General features: G+C 42.3%; 1 protein-coding gene across 2 annotated transcripts in view; it reads left to right on the top strand.

The window, feature by feature from the left end:
- MIA3 (MIA SH3 domain ER export factor 3) overlaps positions 1-19663 on the top strand; it is a 29932-nt gene that overhangs the window by 1741 nt on the left and 8528 nt on the right. For both annotated transcript variants that reach the window (XM_057376940.1, XM_057376939.1), the window contains exons 3-15: positions 4386-4472; positions 6046-8968; positions 9896-10180; positions 11733-11794; positions 12972-13103; positions 14307-14328; positions 16339-16427; positions 16582-16659; positions 16748-16858; positions 17694-17765; positions 17969-18073; positions 18829-18951; positions 19055-19172. In XM_057376940.1, the coding sequence (XP_057232923.1) occupies positions 4386-4472; positions 6046-8968; positions 9896-10180; positions 11733-11794; positions 12972-13103; positions 14307-14328; positions 16339-16427; positions 16582-16659; positions 16748-16858; positions 17694-17765; positions 17969-18073; positions 18829-18951; positions 19055-19172 (4207 nt within the window). The remainder of the gene's footprint in view (positions 1-4385; positions 4473-6045; positions 8969-9895; positions 10181-11732; positions 11795-12971; positions 13104-14306; positions 14329-16338; positions 16428-16581; positions 16660-16747; positions 16859-17693; positions 17766-17968; positions 18074-18828; positions 18952-19054; positions 19173-19663) is intronic.

Below are 19663 nucleotides of genomic sequence, written 5' to 3'. Positions count from 1 at the left end.
TTGCTTCCTCCCCATGTTTCCCCTACACCCTTTCTAGTGTCCAAATTTCTTACTTCAACTTCTATTCTTATGCTTTGCTACAAAGAAGAGACAATTTAGACAGTGGTATAGGGTGCTTGAAACTACACCTGGGTGTTGACTGTGGGACCCGTGGTTTARTGAAAATCAGGCTGTATCACTTTCTGTAACCACTTCAGGCTGGGCGTGGACAGCCAAGCTCTCAGTAGGAGCTGAATCCAATTAGAACGACGCAGAAATAAGTAGAAAAACTGCAGCACGTGGTTAAAGAAGAGTTAAAAATTGTATCATGCTGGTAATTCCCTTCTGACATGTACTGTACCATAAATAATCTGGGTAATTAGCTGGTACAGGTTTCCAGGGCTGCCAGTTCTCGAGATGCAGAGTAGCAGCGTGGGGCCAATTTTGCATCTTCTAACAAGGTATAATGTAGGCAGCAAGATCAGACAGCAGGTTAAGGTAATTGCTGAGTTAATATTCAGTTTAATTATTCACTGATAGGCTGCTCATGCAACAGTTAGGTGTGTCTCCAAGTTGAAARGATGTTTGCTTTGAGTTTAACAAGTAAAAGCTGCAGTTGGCAAGTCTGAAAGAATTGCAAAGCTCYGTTTTATTTGTTGTCATTTTTCAACTGTGTTACATGATTTTCAGTGCTCCTTTTAGGGCAGTGCTGCCAGACTGATTCCCTGTGGTTGGTGGCTGTAACCTTTATTTCTTTTATCCCCAGTTTGATTGACTGCTGCTGCATTAATTGTAACACTGCACCAACCAGTGTGGAAGTGCTGGAGCGCGGTCAGAGGTGCCTGCCCTTGCATTTTGAGTAGGGCATTGGCACAGTTGCCCCTGTCCTTGAATCACAGATAGCACTGGGGTCTCTCTCCTGCAGAGATCATCCYGTGTCAGATTTGGCCGCACAGCCTGATTTCCCATGCCAGGTTTGGCTGGGCAGCTTGATTTATGCAGACCAGCCGTGCCTGCTGAGTGGAGTCTTGGAGCTAGGGGGAAGCTGCTGCTTGCTAATTAAAACCAGGCTACCCAGTGAGGTCTGCCATCAAACAAATTCCAATGGAAGGCATGTTACCTTCTGCCATGGCCCTTTTGGGATCTCATTGCATGGCTTCATGTGGGCTCTGTGTGCATCATTTGGTCCCATCTGTCTACCCTACTGTCTTTTTCCATTCCMCAAATTTTTTTAGGGGAAAGGATTTATTAGGGCAGAATAGAATCTATGAAATCAAGAGCATACTGGGATTCTGATTGTCAGGTATGGGCAGAGGTCAGGGGACTGTGTGTACAAGAAACTTCAACTAATGCAATGTGGRGTTTATTTCAAACAAGTTGTAAATACAGATTCTAATTGCAAAATCGATTTGGAGGAGCCGTGAGAAATTCAATAGTATTTGTGACCTGAAGGGAGATGATCTGATAAGAAAATGAGCCTTTTGCCAGGCTGAAAAATTGGTAGCAGTTTGGTCTGGGCTTTATTTGCCTTTGCTTTTCTAATTCACTCCACCCTTTTCAAGGCATTATTGGTTGTTTTTTTTTCTCTTTCACACTGTGCCAGCAAACATGTTGTATTTTGACAAAATAGGTCCTTTATTATGTGATGCCAGTCTTGTATACTGAATTGCTTACAGAGCACACACTATGCTCACTGGGTATTTTGCATGTGAAAAAACTCCGGAACCCAGCTGTAATGTGTGTTCTATACAATATGTGGCCTGTAGGTCTTAGCAGAGCTCTCTAACTCTCAATAATAAGGCAAAGCCAAATGCTTGGAAAAATACTCTATGACCATTATTTCATAATCATTTTATGTAATGAATTTAAGGAATACATCACTTCGAGGAAAATGCTTGTGGGGTTTATTTGCCCTCTCCTCCTATGCATCTCTCCTGCCCTCTGCCCTCACTTTAGCAGGGTCCAGAACTCCAAAAGAACTGCCGATAATTCCAAGTAAAACCTGCTGCTTTTTCACAAAACATTTTGTCAGAGGCACTTTCAGATGGTTTTTTACATTTTTTTGGCAAAKGGATGAACTTAATATCTTTGATTCAAGGCTGAGAAAACCACTTCTGGTCTCACATTACAAGAAATGGAATTGACTGCAGATTGTGGCTCTTTTGCGTGGTTGGATTTTTGTTTTTGTTTGTTTTCAACCCTTGTACAAAGCTTAGTAAAAAGAGAGACTGGGTGCATAAAATTAAGGAAAGACAGGATGAAAGAGTATTTCTGGAGGACTTAGAGGGTCAGGGCAATACTGTATTTTCTTAACACTACCAGTGTTCAGCAGGTGCAGACCAAACCAGCTCTTCTTTGCCCAGCATTCTGCAGTTTTAGGTACCGGTGTTGCCTGTGCTTTAGGAAGGTGGGCTTTAAGATTAAAATCATTTGAACATCTTCTTTATCAGCTGTCTCTTTTCTGTGAGATGTGACCACTGGTAGGTGGTCAGTGAATCTGCTGTAGTTGCCTGTCACATGTGGGCACCAGGGACGCCAGATGCTGTACACACAGCCATGTATTTTGTCTACGCACAACATTTTAGCTGGGAAAAGAGTGAACATAAAGGATGCACATTTTTCTCCTTYATACACTTGGCACTGATAGTGCCTTTCTCTGTCGTGTCTGTAGAGAATGAATGTTTCCTTTATTTGCACAATGAGGCATTTTTTTCGCCTTACAAGAGAGGACTTGTACGGAGAGAAGCAAATGAAATTTTGGGCAGGCACATCCCATATGGCTTATAAACCACAGAAGTGGCAAACTGGGTCACTGCAGAGGACTTGTATGGTCAGCAGCTCAGATTGTAACAAAGGAGTTTCAAATTGTGATGCCTGATTATAATAGTAGTCACAGAGATTAGTCTGTAAGGAGACTATGAAGCTTCAGCTTTTGTTTTCAGAAAGATCATTAAAACTGGAGTAGAAGTTTGGAGAGAGAAGCGAGCCAGTTTACAATTAAACTGTAGTGTACCACTCAAAGACAAGCTTTAGATTTGATGTGTCTAAATGMATTTGTCATTCCCATGGGAACTGGTAGTTCCCAATAATAAATCTACATACATGGTCTGTTTTCAGTAAGAGTGTTTACTAAAGGTGGGGAGGGAACAATTTGGAGTTTTTTAACCTATGTATAACTAACTTCAGAGATATCAATATAGATATCTAAGTAAGATTTGAATGAGAAATAATTTCAAAAGGAAGTCCTATAATATGTCAGTGCTTACTTCACCTGCATTTAGAACAAACACCCCAAAAATTATTAGTACATATTATTCACTAGATACTAATTTCCTCTTTGTCTTTTCTCTATACCATTATAAATCCAGAAAGCTTCAGGTAAGGTTAACCTGTTTCAGTGCTATAAGTGTAACAATATATCTCTGTACCCCAAATATCTCGTAACTAGCTTCTTTTTAAATTTGAACTTTAGCTGAGTGCTCTCCCCACACAAACTCTTCAAGAAAATTGGCAATTGTCATCTTCCTCCTGTAACAAATGATTGAGGAAATGACCAACATTGTTTTTTTCCCCCAGATATTTTGGTTGTCTAGGAACTCTACACCTTTCTAGGTGCGTCCACCAGGCTCTAAYTACCTGAATTATCTAATCAGTATAGTGATTGCATGCTATTAATATTGGCTTCTTGACAGCTGTTGTCAGAACTCTCAAGTGAGAGCATTACTCTGTATAGATCTTATCTGGTGAGTGATAAGAGAGATTCTTGTCTTTCACTGTTTGCCTTGCCTTAGCACATTGGAAATCACCCTTCTGTGACTGCTTTTTGCTTGTGTCAGGCACTGAAGAGCAACAATATATTTGCAGAGGCGGGTATATTTTCTACACAGCTTTTAAAACGATTAGTACCTCAGTTACAATTTTGCATTTCCCTACAATCGCTTTAAGAATTTTTTTCCCCTTAAGTTACAAAGTGAGCATATTTTGGACTATAATATTGGGTATGGATGTAAATCTTATTAGTCAAAGATCCTTTTCTGCTTGCTACTTGAGAAAATCCTTCGGATGTGTGTGGTGCCTCTGTGGTACCTGCACATCAGCAGTTAAAGCACGTGAGCCAGAAGGCTTTGCTTCATTCCCAGCTTTCCTAATAATTTAAGTCATTAAATTAAAACATGAACAGTAAAACTTGGACCAACTTCACAAGGCTGTTGTGAAATGTAAGTATAAAACCTCAGTGAAAATCGTGCATAAACAAGGCATCACTGATCTTCTTTTATTCATTGTGTAAAACTACATTTAGAATACTTGAGGGTCAGTTTAACATATTTGCTAGTGGTGCTACAATTTTTGACATAGTAATGTGATTTCTAAACTTCATTTACTACTTTGTGTTTGTTTTTTGGCAGGTTGGAAGTGATTTTGGATATTTTCCAAAGGATTTACTTGAAGTAAATCATAATTATTCCAATGAGGAGCTAGAATTGCCAACAGATGTAAGTTTTACTTGAATTCTTTTTCTCATTTGGGCTTCTTACTGTTTCTTACCTTGTYATTCAGTAAAATTCACAAGGAGGAAAGTAGGAATATTAGTGATTCTTAGTAACTTTTTGTTAGTAAGCACATATGTGCAGTGGTGCACAAGCATATGGGCAGGGTAGAATGTTTGTGCAGCTCTGTATGTGGATTGATGTGAAAGYATTAGCCCAAAACGCGGGCATTGACCTCTCTTTTCTTGAATGCTATGGTTTTCTTCTAATGAAATCTTTTTGGATTGAGCTGGCTTGTGTGTAGGCTATTTGGCATATGTTCAAAATGGCTTCTTTGCCCAAACTTTCCAAGTTTAAAGTACTGTCAGAAACAAACAAAACTGGGTACACTCAGCCCCTAGTCTCTAGAATTGGTGCTGCAGCTCTTTCACACATGGATGGCTTTCATGCACTAATAGCAGCAACTCAGGAGTTGTGTCAGTAAAGCCTCTTTGAGGCTGCAGCTTTAGGCATGCTTGCAGCCCAAAAAGCTGAGCGAATCCTGGACTGCATCCCCAGCAGCGTGGCCAGCAGGATGAAGGAGGGGACTCTGTCCTTGTGCTCTGCTCTGGTGAGATCCCACCTGCAGTGCTGTGTCCAGCTCCGGGGTTCCCATCACAGGAAGGGCTCTTGAAATTAGTCCAGAGGAGACCACCATTGTGATTTGAGGAATGGAGCACCTTTCCTTCGAGGRAAGGCTGAGAAATGTGGGATTGTTTAGCCTAGGAAAGAGAAGGTTCCAGAGAGACCTAACTGCAGCCTTTTAGTACCTGCAGGGAGCCTACATGAAAGATGGAGAGGGACTTTTTACAAGAGCACATAGTGACAGGGCCAGGGTTAATGGCTTCAAACTGAAAGAGAGCAGGTTTAGATTAGATATTAGGAAGAAATTCTTTAGAGGCACTGAAAGAGGTTGCCCAGAGAAGCTGTGAATCCCCCATCCCTGGAAGTGTTCAAGGCCTGGTTGGATGGGGCTTTGCGCAACCACATCTAGTGGAAGGTGTCCCTGCCCATGGGAGTGGGCTGGAGCAAGAGGCTCTTTAAACCCCTTWCAACTCAAGGCCATTCTATGGTGCTATGAAAGTGTGTTGTCTTGCACTGCTYCTATTTATTTTTTCAGAAATTGTGTGACAGGGAGCAGCTGCTTGGAGGACCTGGTCCTTTAAGGGGACACCAATTGGTAGAGATTGTGACAAACAAGCTTAGCAACATTTGTTTTCTTCTCTTCACTGGCATTCAGCAATAGAATTATTCTTCTTTCAGGACATATGGTGATGAGAACAGTGTAATACTGCCAGCTCCATTGTTGTCTTCCAGTTTGTTCCTGCAAAAGCTTTTTATTTAGGTTTTTTATGAGTCCTTAGGCAAAACCTCCACCAATTTCAAAGAGTTTTGGTTAAGGACTCAAGGGGTTAAATCTGCATGATTAAYGTAATTTACTTTGCTGGGACATCTTTCTTTAGGTAGGCAAATGGATTTGGTCTCATCACTATAATAAAGAAAATAGTATTTTTTGACTGCATATTGTTTTTCATTTCAGGAAACAGACTTTGTTTGCTTTGATGGAGGAAGGGATGACTTTGATAATTATAATGTGGATGAGCTTTTGAAGTCATTGCAAGAGACRATAGCAAATGAAGCAGAAACTGAATCGAATGATGCAGGGACTAAACCAGCTGAAGGAATTGAGAAGGCTGAACAGGCTGATAGAGCAAAGTCCCTTGGTGCTTTGGAGACAGACAATCTTGAGCAAAATGCTGAAGAAGAAAAGGAAAACCTTGTCTTGACAGACAAAGTAGACAGTTCTCTTACAGAAGGAACTGAAAACACTGGGGGAGACTCCAGTGCCAATAGTCACAAAGAAAACTCTCAGGGAGATCACATTGCACATGAGCACTTGAAAGGAATGCTACATGGGAAATTAAAAGGGCTAGAAAGTGAAAATACCAAAAACACTAGTATTCCTCAGGGTGAAACTAGCCAACTTGACCAAGAGAATGAAGAAGTCAATGCCTATACACTTTTAAACAGAGAGCTCTCTGTGAACTTAAAAACAAAATTTGGCTCAACTGCTGATGCTGTTGTATCAGATGATGAAGTGACTCGCCTTGTTACGTCACTAGAAGATGATTTAAATGAAGATTTGGGCATTAATCCTCACGATGAAGAGGAGGAGCCAGACTTTGCAGATCAGTCTGCAGAAATCCCTTTGCTGTCTTTTGCAGCAGAGGATGAAATTACATCCCCTGTGGATTTAGAAGATGATGGAAACTCTAATGTTGAGTCACAAAATCATGAACTTGAGGAAGATGCAACGGGTGCTTCAAAGCTAAATAACCAAAGAGACAATGAGGAGGAACCCAATTCAGATGCATTMATTCTTAAGGATGCCTTCAGTACAAGCAAGAAGTTGGGTGACAGTGTAACTGCAGACAGATCTGAATCTAAACAAACAARAGAGAAACAGGATGAGGTGGTGCTAATTAGTAAAAGAGAAGCACCAGCACCAACTCAACCTGAGGATCTCTCCAAAGAATCCCTTGGAAAGGAACCTGTGGGTACAGGTGATTTGGATTCAAAAGAAAAAGCAAACAAAACTGAACAGTTGGAAGAGCAGCTCACTGGTGGGACAGAGTCACGCACTGGAGCCCTGAAAGGAACACCTGTGCCTGATCCTCATATTTTGCCTAGTCCAGGCAATGCTCTGGAGTCCAAATCATTTCTTAAAAACAAGGAAGATGCTTCAGAACCATCTGACGATGATAACAAAAGTCCGGAAAGAGTGCCACTTGCTCCAATTGTGAAAGGTGAGAAACAGTTTGAGGATGATACCTCAGAGGAGTTCTTGGAAAGTGATTTAAAGCACAAAAGATCAAGGGACAAAAACATGGAGAAAGGAAAAGYTGACAACAAGCCTCCAGTTGATGTTCCAGCCAAACCAAAAGAAGAGGTAAAAAATGTATCTCAAGYTGACCTAGGAGATACTGACCTCTTGAGACAGAAAGTAGAGCGTGGAATGCCCRCTGTGGAGAAAGAACTTCTCAGACATGAAGAAGATTTAAAACAAGTGGAGAAAGGTGATCATGAAAATAAAAATCCTGCATCTCCTGACAAAGAACTGGAAATAAAAAAGAGAAACATGAAAGAAACCCCTGCAGGGGAGGGAGACCCMRGGTACAGTGAAACTGTTGAGCAACKTAGGCCACRGGAAAATGAGACTGAGTATTCAGAGGCAGACGTGAACGAAGAACCTTCAAGAAATCCTGGCAAGATGCCAGTGTTTGAAGAAAACATTGAGAAAAGTTCCATTGAAGAAAAATCAAAAAGCACTACACAGAACACTAATATGGAAAATCTTAATCAGCAAGGTACTGCTCATCCTAAGGATGCAGTTTCAGACAGAAATCTTGGCAAAGATTTGCCTAAAGAAACAACAGAAAGACCAGAATTACAATCTGAAGATCTAGGTGCTGAAGATGACCCTGACCTGAAACAAGCAGATGATGAGCTACTGGAAGATGAGAATGCAGTAAGTGCAAAGCTTTCACAAGCAAGGGCTTCAAATGTCCAGCATGATACAYTAAATGGTGAAAATACAAATCCTGAATTGGAAGGACTAAGTGAAGCTGTTCCAAACCCTACTTACAAAACAGGAGAGGAAACAAACTCATTTCCTAARGAGGATGAAACAATYAGCATGCAAMATRCAAGCGACACTGGGAACAAAGAAGTTGATGTGCCASTGGGAAAAGATGCTAAATTGGATGAGATGCAACATGTCATGGAAGCTGATGAGGAGTCTTCTGAACCTGAGGAACCATCATCTGTGGAAGAACGTAATTTCCAATCTCCTGGCATAAAAGASAGCAATGACTTTGACCAAAGGAAAGATCATCTCCCAGAGGACATTTCACAGAAAGACTCGAAAGAGGTGCAAAATTTAGAGCATATGAGAAATGACCACCAGCAATCTGCATATTTCCCCAGCCCTGCTGACAGCTCAGGAGCCACCAATGACACTGTAACAGACTTCAGTGAGTCAGTGAAGMGGCTCACAATAATCAGAGCTTTCCTTGATGAAAAGCGTGTGATGCGCCTACACAAGTACCTTGGGCTCCAAAATGTGGTTAGGATTGAAGCCATGTTCCACGACATGAAGGTGGAGATGGAGCTTGCTCAGAAAGCGAGCCAGAATAATGAGGACATAGAAAAAGCTCTGGACCAGATACTGGAGTTTTCAGAATCAAGCATTATGGATGTTGTAGGAAAAGTTCTGGATTCCAGGGTGGCAGAAAATAAGGAGGAGGTGGTGAAAGAGATGGATTTGTATGATGAGGAGAGCGCACTGATGGATGATATTCAAGAATTAATATATTCATTAAGGAGTAAATATTCATCTGCTGGTGAGAGTGTCCCACTTGCATCTCCTCCAGAACAGGAAGATGACCAGCTGCACATTCAAGGTAGGATGTTAAACTAGTTAGTAAATAGATGAAGTGGAAGTAAAGCCTTGTCCCAAGCAACACTAACCAAGAGAAGCTTTAGCAAGAGGGTGAAGGAGTTGAATTGAAAAAGGCTTTGTGAAATAACCTGGGATTTTGCTTACTTTTAATGCATGTTTTCAGCATTGTGATGAGTGGCTCAGGGATAAATCCTAAGAGAAAATAGTTCAGCATGTATATTCTTATGGACCAAGTACTGTGTAAGATAAATTAGATCCATTCATGGATACGGCCGGAAGGAGCCACTCAGGACATGTGTGTAGCTCTGTAAGAAACAAAGATTAACATACACTAATGTGCTGAATTTTCTGGAAGGTTTCGACCAATCTTTTTTTTTTCCGAACTAATTACCACCTGATTAAGAGATCCAGTGATTAATGCAAATCACTAAAGGTACTAAATCAGGTATTAAATCCAGGCATCTAAAATCTTGGGTGTCCCTATAATATTTTTCCCCACATTCATAAAAGAGTGTGTAAGTAGAAATACTKAACAAACAAATCTTTTGACTGGGCAAGAACCAGAGGTAGAGTCCTTTGCAAACTTGCTCGTTTTTCTGATTAGTGTGCACTTTTAACCAGGCTCCTCCTCTTACAGTAGAACACGTTAAATATGTGATTGCTGATAAAGTCACAAACAATGCAAATATTTCACCTTGCAGTGTTTCACTGCAAGGTCAGTGGTTGATATCTTTCATGAATTTCATACAGACATTTAATGAGATGTTACTGAAAGTTGTTTGAGAAAGTATTGGAAGCACTACACAAGCTGAAATATTTTAAAAGTGTCAAGAAAGCTTTATTAAATGCMGCATATCACTGAAGGCATCTCTGAGTAAGAAATACACATTAGCTCARTGCTTAATTCATGTCTCTTTGTCTGTCACAGATGGTGCAAAAGAAGTTGAATATGACACAGTTTCTACTGAAAACCCAAATGCCATTGATGAGGGCAATCAGGAATTTCAGAAGCTCATTGAAGATAAGAGGCCCGAACAGCCTACTGAGGAGGAGGAGARGGCTGTTAATGTTCCACCTGAGCATGAAGAAGCCAACTTCTCAGATAATGGAGAAGTGGAAGAAGGGTATGATAGTGAAAGAGGATCACTCCCGGAAGATACTTCCTTTGAGTCAGTTGATTCAGGAGAGAGTGCCAGTGAACACATTGCTGAAGGTAACCATTTGGAATTGGCTATTTTGATTTTGAAGAGGTGCATGGTTGAATGTATTTTTTGGCAAATAGGAGGAGTTTTTACTGCTACTTTCATTTTATGGTGGTGTAATCCTCATGGTTTTCCCTCACCTGTGACAGTCCCTCTAGTGGCAGTACTGTGTGGCAAACTTAGCACAGCCGTTTTTCTATTATCGTTTTGCAATGTAGGAATAAGGAAAGTGCTTTTGTGAGTGTCAGAGCTCTGTGCTCAGGCTTGTGGAGTGTGTCTCAGGATGGCAGTGGACAAAGAGCAGAAATCCCTGGAAGCATACCATCAGCCCAGGTTTCTGCCTCCTTGCAGAGACTTGCAGCCTAAGGGGTAGTGTGCTGTAGACAGTACTGCCTATGGAATCATGTGCCCTCTTCTCACTCTTTTTAGCCCATGTCTCTGGGTTGTATTACTTTCCAGGAAAGGTGGTGTACAGCTCCCTCCTTAGGAAATTCAGTAATTTCTCTGTGTGTTGGAGTAGGATAAATGTTTGGCTCCCTTTGCTCAGGCCTTAGCCCTCTGGAGCTGGAGTGCCAACTCATCATTATGCCAAGGAGGGATCCTGTTACTGTCATCTTTCTCAGCTCTGTTTTGGCATGAAACTACCTTTGACTCTGTTCTTGGTGCTATGCTCAGCTTTGCTGTTCTGCCTTCACTTCTGATTATACTTAATAGTTCTGTCTCCACTGAACATTTAGGAAAAATTCAGGCACATCTTCCTTTAGCTTTTGTATGCTGCTGAGGTGCTCTACCATCCCCAGAGCCAAGTGCTTTTGAGAGACTCCTAAGATCTGAGGGAAACTCTAGGTTGAATGCCAAGATAAGTAATGAATATTAAATTGCTGGTGGATAACTTACTGGTTAAGCAGTTGGATGTTCAGCTGTATTTCTGACCATCTTCCTTCCTTAAAGGCAGTTAAATGCTGTTTGCCAGGAATTCCTAGGAGGGCTGGTAGAAGTGTTGCRAAGTGACAGGGCAGATGATTGTAGAATGGCGGTGTGACAACAGGCTGGGCATGTGGCTGTGGAATCTGCTGGCCTGGACGTGTGGCAGCAGAAACAGCAAGAGGAGAGGGCACCATTCGGGTCAGGGTAGAGCTGGAGATGGTTTAAAGCTTTTGCCGTWCTTAGAGAGTACTGACAGAGTTCAGGAGCGTTTGACGTGGTGTCATTCTCAGACACGTCCTGTGGGACCATTCCAACTTAGAATATTCTGTGATTCTGTAACAATGCTGGGAACTAATCGGAGGGATTCTCGGTTAGGAATTGAAGCGTGTGTGCTGCTGTGACTCGCGAGTGGAGGAGCTGGGTGCGCTCTGTCTGAGGCGGGCTCGGCACAGTGTCACCGCCCTCCCTGCGGCACCCTCCTAAGGAATATCGCACTCCCCCAAGGCTTTCTCCCTCCTTTCTTCCCCGGCGCCCCGGAGCTCCGGGGGCCGTCCCCAGCCGGTGTCGGTGCGGTGCGGTGGCTGAGGCGGTTCCCGGCGCTCCGTGAGGTGACGCCGCTCCCGTGTCGCCCCTCAGGTGCTGGCGCGGGCGCCGCCTGGCGGGGGGCCCTGGCCGAGGCGCGGGAGCAACTGCGGCGGGTGAGTGGCGCGCGCCGCGTGACGCGGGCGGGGGGCGGGGCGGCCGCGGAGGGCGGCGCGCGGCGGGCGGGCCCTGAGGGAGGGAGGGAGGATGGGAGGGAGATAGGGAAGGAGGGCAGGAGGGAGGGCTGACGTGTGCCTGGCGCTCCCGGGCCGCCATGGATCCCGCGGGCGGTAGCGGCTGGCCGGCGGAGGAGCCCTCGGCGCGGCGGCGGCTGCTGCAGGTGAGGGCAGGGAAACGGCGGCGGGCGGGCGGGCTGYGAGGAGCGGCGGAGGGGCTCCGGCGGCCCGATGCGGGCGGTGACACACCTCCCCCGAGCGAGGCGGGTCCCTGAGGGGGGTCACCCCGGCGTACCCCGCCGTGAGGCGGGCTGGCGTTCCGCTCCCGCAGTGTGGGGCAAACCCGCGGGAGCGGAGGCGGCCGCTGGCGTCAGGGATCGCTGCCCGGCCTCCCCGGATGGCGGGGAGAGCTCTTCCCTCGGCCGGGCTATGCAGGGGTAGATGTGCGCCCTCCTTTCCTTCCCCCGCTCTGTCGGCTGTGGAGAAGGTAGGGAGAGAGGGTACGTAGGGGGGAAGGAATGAAGGAGGCAGCGGCTCCCGTGTGGCTCTCACAGTTTRTTCCCTGAGCGCCATGTCATGTCACTATCAGCCCCTTAACTTGTACCAGGCATTCGYACCTTCCCCAGGTGCTCTCTGGCCTCCAGGTAGAGGAGGAGACTCCTGGCATATGRCTCTCTGACCGGGGCAACAGCTGGGAGAAGATCTGAGCCATTTTCACTGGATTGTTACAGACATCCAGACGTAAAACTATTTGTTTTTTTTTTTTTTTCCTTTGAGTTTTCCATTTTTATAGATTATTTGGAAACAGATCAAATAACTTCCAGTGCTATGTAACACAAATTCTGTGCGTCAGCTTATTTTGGTGTGGCTGTTCTTTGCCAGCGAGCTGCCACTGTCAGGTGTCATCCCGATACTCAGAGTTTTTGCATTGAAATGTGAGCACCGGGCTGCTCTGTGGTTTTCTTCATTTTCGTTTTCAGCTTGCAGAAAAACTGCAAGAAAGCTCTAGATAATTCTCTGGTTTTATGAGAGGAATAAAAGCACCTGTCAAACCACTTGTTTTGCCTCAGTATTTAATGAAAACATACTCATAGCTGTCACTGCTGTCGGTTTGCAGTTGGTCGCCACCCTGCCTGAGGAAATGCGTCCTGGGCCTGATTTCCATGGACTTCCATGGGAGCCTGTTATTATAACCGCCTTAGTGGGGATTGTCACACTTGCTATATTTTTCTGGAGAACCTGCCTTTCAGTGAGTATACTTCRTGCTTGGCAGCCTGCTGATGTTTCACTAACTGAGCAGTCCTTTGTATGGTTAAACTGTTTCAGCATTATTGGGGTCAAAGGAATATGTAGTCTTCTGTGTTTTTACTTTTTCTGTTTAGAGCATTAATGGGAACTAAGTGCTGAGCTGAATAGCTAAAGTAAGTTGCAGGGCTAAGAAGCATTTTCTCTAAGCTGCTAATTGAAGATTGCTTAGTAAGAGGCAATTTCGAAAGCAAAATAGAGGAGTATGATGTAAATAAAGAAGGCGAGGAAAGGGTCAGCATATCTTTGAAATGAGAAGCCTTCCATGTGCTTGAGCCTGTTGCTGGCTRTATCCAAAACGAGCAGTTAATCCTCCCAACTTCATGTTGTCCAGCTGCCTGCAGGTACTGCATTTAGAAACCTAAAAGCCTGATATTAATTCTCATTGAAGAGCCTCTTGCATTTATGCTCATTCCTACATGGATAATTTTCTGTGCAACAAAAAGTCTRTCACCAGCTCTCAACTATAGCAGTGCTTCTCTTTGAGAGCTGTGAATCAAGTAGGCCAATGTCTTTTACAGCTGTTCAGTTTAGTCACAATATGCTCTGGAAATTGGTGAAATACTTTAGATTGGCCTGTCAAAAATAAATTAAAACTACATGYTTTCTGTAACAATATTGATAGTTTTTTTCTCTTGCCTATTTTTGGTATTGAATACACTGGGTCAGTGTCAAATGCAAAACAGGGTTAACAGAACAGCATAAAAAGCTTCTGAAATTCTTCTTTTATGGATGTTAATTTTGAAACAAGCACCTGTCATGTAAACTTAGTGCTTTGAAGAGCACAGAACTGGGATGCAAGGGGTTTTTTATGTTTGCAAGTTTGTGGCTGTGGTTTGATACAAAATTACTTCATTTTGTGTGCAAATTGGCTGTGAGCAGTTACTGCTATCCCTTTTGGTGAGCGGGTAAACATACGTTTGCTAAGGCTCTCAGATGGGGCTTTAGTCGGGGAGCTTTTATTAGAAGACAGCTTAAGTTCRTTTGTAGTGTTACTCAACGCTCATTGGCAGTGATCGATGTGTTTTCCATATGCTGCTTTAACCTGCATGTGAGTGATGACTTTTTCCTACAGGGAATATTAATAACATTTTTCACTTACCACTTTTTATGGCTAATCTCTTTGTTTGTTTGTTCTCTTCTGCAGGTAAAGAGTAGAATATATCAAGGTAAGTTTCTCTCTACTTTACAATGTAGTTGATGCTTAGGCATATAAAAGTTTTGAAGATTTTTATATTGTTTCAGAGGACCAGGTATTCATTCTCACTTCCTTTCAAGRAGAATGCTCAGTCCAAGGTTACAGTGGAAGCTTGGCCAGTACATTATATTTAGTTGAATCTGAGGGTGTAAATTYTGCCTTTGATAATGCTTTGATCAGGAGAAATAATGCAGCTCACACCTGTAAAATAAAGAGCARGGAAAAGCTCTGCTTTGTTCAACATAAGTGTGAACCATTGATTCATGGGGCAGAGTTTGGTTGGTTTTCAAACCAGCAGTGGGTCTGCTTTTGCTTGCTGTTTCTCTCAGAAAGCAGGAGCTGGTTCCCCTTGTTTTTTTGGTTTGAGGGGAGCCTGAAACTGCTGTGTAGTTTACTCTAAATGTAGACCTAAATGTGTAGATATTCCTGTGGCCAGCAGGTCACTTTTTACAAGAGTATTTCTCCAGATTCAGGTTTGTAAAATTAAAGTATACTGGATGTAAAAAAAATCAAAATGGGATGATTGCTGGAATTTGTAATTGAATAAAAAAAAGAAAATATGGAAAATATGTAAGAATTGTCTTCATAGGAATTCTCTGCCTCTTCCTCCTTCACAAACTGTTCTGCTTACCAATTATTAGTCTTTAGTTACATTGTGATTATACTGCMGTTTCCTTCTGTACAGTTAATGCAGAATTAATGAGCTCAAAAAAGTCCATCTTARATATTTAGGGTGATTTCTATAGTGTTACAAAAATACTGATGTTGATGGTGCAGAAAGTACTTATCAGCCCACCCTAAAAAATGGAGGAACATGAATTTAATTCCACCACCCAAATACTCTTCTCTGTGATGCTGTACARAAACTACTAAAGATCAGAACATACAAATAYTCCTCAAGTGTGATACAGGCCACATTGTTATTGAAATCTTTGTCCAAAATAGAAGAGTATTAACAGTGGCAAAAATGCTTTAAAACACGGGTTACATTAGGAGTCCGAAGGATAAAATCTATTTTCCTCTCTTAATGACAGTAGGAAAATTGGGAGACCAAGCTAATGCAGGGATTGCTGCTCCCCTTAAACTGCTGAGAGCTATCTTGAACCTTGGCAGTCACTTGCTGTCTCTCYTCTGCTCAGAGTGGGAAAGGCTGGGGATTCACCATCCCAGGAGCCCTTGTGTGGGAGGGAAAGGAGGAGTCACAYTTGCCATTGCACTCTGTGGGATGCAGTTGGAACAACCAGTGCTCCTTGTTGTGCAGCAGGATTGCTGTGAGGCAAATGGTGCTTGGGGCAGTCAGATCCAGATCAAGGTGGCTTAGGATTTGAAAAAAAAAACAATTGGGAGGTTTTGAAATAATTCACAGTAAAATAATACAAGTATGTTAATGATTTTTGTTGAGTCCTAAGGGTTGGTTGGTGGCTTATTTAGGGTGAGAAGCCAATGCATACCTCAAGGCTGTTGCTTGGTCACAGCCCTTTTGAGATCTAAGCAGAGCAGTTCCTTGAGATCTACTGGTGCTGTCTCCCAGCTGACAGTCTCTGTTCTGTTCCCTGTAGCTCTTTCAGAGCTTCCATTCTCTTACCTTTGCTGGCCAAACATTCAGCTCCAATAGAGCCGAAAGGTGGTTGTTAGAGAAGGTGTGGCATCTCCCTGAGTACCTGAGCAGCAGTCTGAGGTCCTCACTGTCAACTCTTCCCCTGAACACACCTCAGCTGTGTGTAGCCCACACCTTCCTCTGCTCTGGATTCTGTGACCAGAAGGAGCTTTGTGTCAGCATTCAATATTTTACTGTCTTGTTTTTAATTCTTTAAGTGAAAGCTGGAGGTGCAGAAAGGGCTGACTGCCAAGGAATTAACACTATCCTGATTCATGCTTTAGTTATTACCTGAAAATGTTCCTTGAARTGGTAGTAATGATAGCTGATTTTTTTCCCCAGTATATGAAGTACAGTTGCTGTAATCTTTCTTTTTCTTCCTAGTGACTGAAAAACAACTTGCTGAAAAGATTAAAAACCTTCTGCAAGAAAAAACAAAAATCTTAGAAAAGTTGTCAGAATATGATCAAAAGGTATTGTTTGAAGTGCTTATCCTTTGCATCATAATTTTCTTTTATTGCTTTAATGACATAATCAATGCAACATCTAATATATTTTTATTTTCTGTTTGTACTGAATATTACGTTGATAATTTCCTCAGTTCTATATGGTTGTTTCTGTGCTTAGATAAAGGAAGCAAAGGAATCAGTGAAAGTGGCCCAAGAACAAAAAGAAATTCTRTCAGATGAAACTGCAGGGCTTAAGGTAAGAGAAAGTTATCTGTCTCTACTGAAAGCAGAAATACAAATAAAAATAGTTTGCTTTATGTTGGCCTTTTATACCATTTTTTTAGGACACTGTTAAAGAACTGGAAGAAGCAAATCAGCAGCTAGATAAAAAAGTGAAAAATCTGCACACCATGCTTGAAACAGAGAGAAAAAAGAATGAGAAGAAACAGAACAAGGTTAGAACAATCACACTTGTCTTATATTGTCCTTAGCTTGTTGCACCCTAAAAGCTGGTCATGACCTGATGGGTTAGACAGAGGTAGGACAAACAAGGTGAGCCACCTCAAAAAGAGAAATTGAAGTGAAATTTTAGGTTTATCCCAAGATCAAAGGATTAGTCAGATTTATTTTGTTTGGGGTATTTGTGGGGTTTTGTAGGGTTTTTTGGTTTTGGTTTTTTTGTTAGATCTTGATGGACTTATGTGGTTATATGCTTTCAGACATAAACAGGTGTATTCAACTCATGGGACAGTCTGATACTTCCTAGCTGGAGCCAGGATGTTCCTTGACAATATAGGCTGAAGGTTTCAGGTTGATAAGAGACATTTTCTTGTACTTAGAGCAGCATCTTGTTCTACATTAAGTGGGAAGCTCTGTAAGCTGTCCCTCTTTCTTGTTGTCCAGAGGTATTTGTTTTCTCTTTCTTTCTAAAGCCTGATTTTTCTGTATCAACAAGCTCTTTGGCCTTGTTTTGGTCAAAGGTTGCTTCTAATGACAGCAGCACACGTTCCTTTCATTGTGGACTGCACAGGTGTACAGGGAACTTCCTGGCCACAGACAGGTGGAGTCAGGGGTAGAAGTTGATTCAAATGTGCTGAATGTTTCTATTTCCTTACCTTTTTGATAAGGCAGTGCTATGTTGCTGCYAGTCTAATGGCTGCTTTACATGGAAGTTTGCTGGTGTTTTGACTTTTCCTTTTGTGCTTCCAGATGACTTGGGTAAAATAATTACTCAGGCTGAGGCATGTACCAGGCTAACACTAAGTCACTGCCCATCTTTTTCTTATATAGCTCTCTGAAACCCAGAAGTCTTTGGACAAGCTTCAGGAAACTATCACTATGCATTCTGCAGAGCTTTCAGAGGTAAAGCCTTATTTACACCCCCTCAACAGTCACAAGTTTTTGTACCAGGAAAATTCGTATCTATGGAATAAAAAATGCTGGTTTGTCAGGTTGCAGGTTGTTTGTGCATATGTACCTTTTTCTTTTCCATTTGACCAGGTTTTTTGTAGCTGTTGCTCTACTGTAGTTTGACTTTGTCTTCTTCCTTTTTGTTTCATGTGTAGGTGCAGATAGCCCTTAATGAAGCTAAACTGAGTGAAGAAAAGGTGAAATCAGAGCTTCATCATGTGCAGGAAGAGAATGCTAGACTGAAAAAGAGCAAGGAGCAGGTAAATTATGCCAGGCAACCTTGTCTTTCAAACAAAATATCTGGCCTTTATTCCTAGTTTTTGTGAGTGTAGCTTCAGCATGTCTGTGTTTTTTTTAACATGGCAGAATTCCATGTTTTCTATTACCATGATAAAATTTAAATGCTTTGTGCCTGCTTGCACAGGCTGTTTGTGCAGCTGAGCCACATCTCTGGTATGAAGTCTTTGCCAGTTCCACTGATTCAGTTTTTGTCAGCAAAGTCACAGAGAGTCTGTGCTGAGGTGGTAGTCAAGGCATGAGTGGGAGATTACCTCCTTGAGCCCTGATCCCAAGTGGCAGTGTGGTAGAATTGCCAGAAAACCATTCTGAAGCAAAGATAATTATCCCTGAAATGTTGGGACAGTTCTTTTCCAAGTAATTGTAAATATATTTTCTTTCTTCATATAGGAAGTATGTGATTTTTWAAGGAATATGTTTTGATTACCTCTGAACTGCAATTCATTCCTCATATTTTGAAATATGAGAGTTTGATTTTGGGATGTTAGCTGAGAAAATGTCAAATTTGTAGAGTCACCCAATAATAAACCGCAGAAAGAACCCCAGCATGCAGTTCTGCCAGTGGAACAGCAATGAGYCTGATAACTGAAGTTTACCCTTTATCTGTGACCCGTGGTGATCAGTTATCACCAGAGCGCTGGCAGTAAAATAGACTAATTGCATACACCATGCACTAAAAATAAAGCAAGTAATCATCTTGCCTTGGTGCTTCATACAGCTGCTAAAAGAAGCTGAAGGTTGGAGTGAGAGGCATTCTGAGCTTCGTGAGCAGATCCAACTGTATCAGAAAACTCAGAAGGACATAGAAGAAACACTTGCCTACAAAGAAAATGAAATTGAAGTAGGTTCTCTATAGCCAGCTTGCTTTCAATATTATTCATCATAAAATATTCTGTCCTACTTCACAAAATGCAGAGCAATTGACCCTTTGATTTCTTCTCTAGGTTTTAACTAACTGCATTATGCAGCTGAAGCAGCTGGACATGGATTCAGAGGCCAAGAAGGATGACAAAGGGTATGAGTGGAGCCCAGGAGAGGATCTGGCCAATGGAGAGTTGCCAGGTACACTGATCCCACCTGGCAGCTGAGGCACAAATGATGGTGTGTTCCTGGCATGTCAGAGAGGGAACAAGGGGTATCCATGTATAKAGAGCTGTTTGCGGGCTAAGAGGCTGCCAGCTTGAATCCTCAAATACAAAATATCCCTAGCTGAAGGGAAGAACTGGCAACAAGGTCARTAATTGCTTTTAGATTGCCTTTTAGGTAAACCATGAGCGTAATGACAAGGTTGTAAAGACTATGTATAAAGGTTGGTAAATAAGAGCATTCCAAAAGCTGAGAGCCTCTGCTTGTTGTTCTGGTACATTTATTTTTGATATGAATTTTTAATGAGCTTTCTGCTTGCCTCCAGATAGATAACTAATTTAGGTAACCACATTTTTTTAAATCTGAAAGACCAAAATAGATGTTTTTGAAACTATTCAGGCAGTTTGTCATTTGTGATGTTGCCACATGTATGTGCTGCATCTTTGGTTTTGCAATCCTTTATTTTT

Source organism: Malurus melanocephalus, unplaced genomic scaffold (genome assembly GCF_030028575.1).
Source record: "Malurus melanocephalus ecotype Western Australia unplaced genomic scaffold, MMel_1.1 scaffold_296, whole genome shotgun sequence".
Taxonomy (NCBI): Eukaryota; Metazoa; Chordata; class Aves; order Passeriformes; family Maluridae; genus Malurus; species Malurus melanocephalus.
This window is presented reverse-complemented; position numbering and strand designations above follow the sequence as displayed.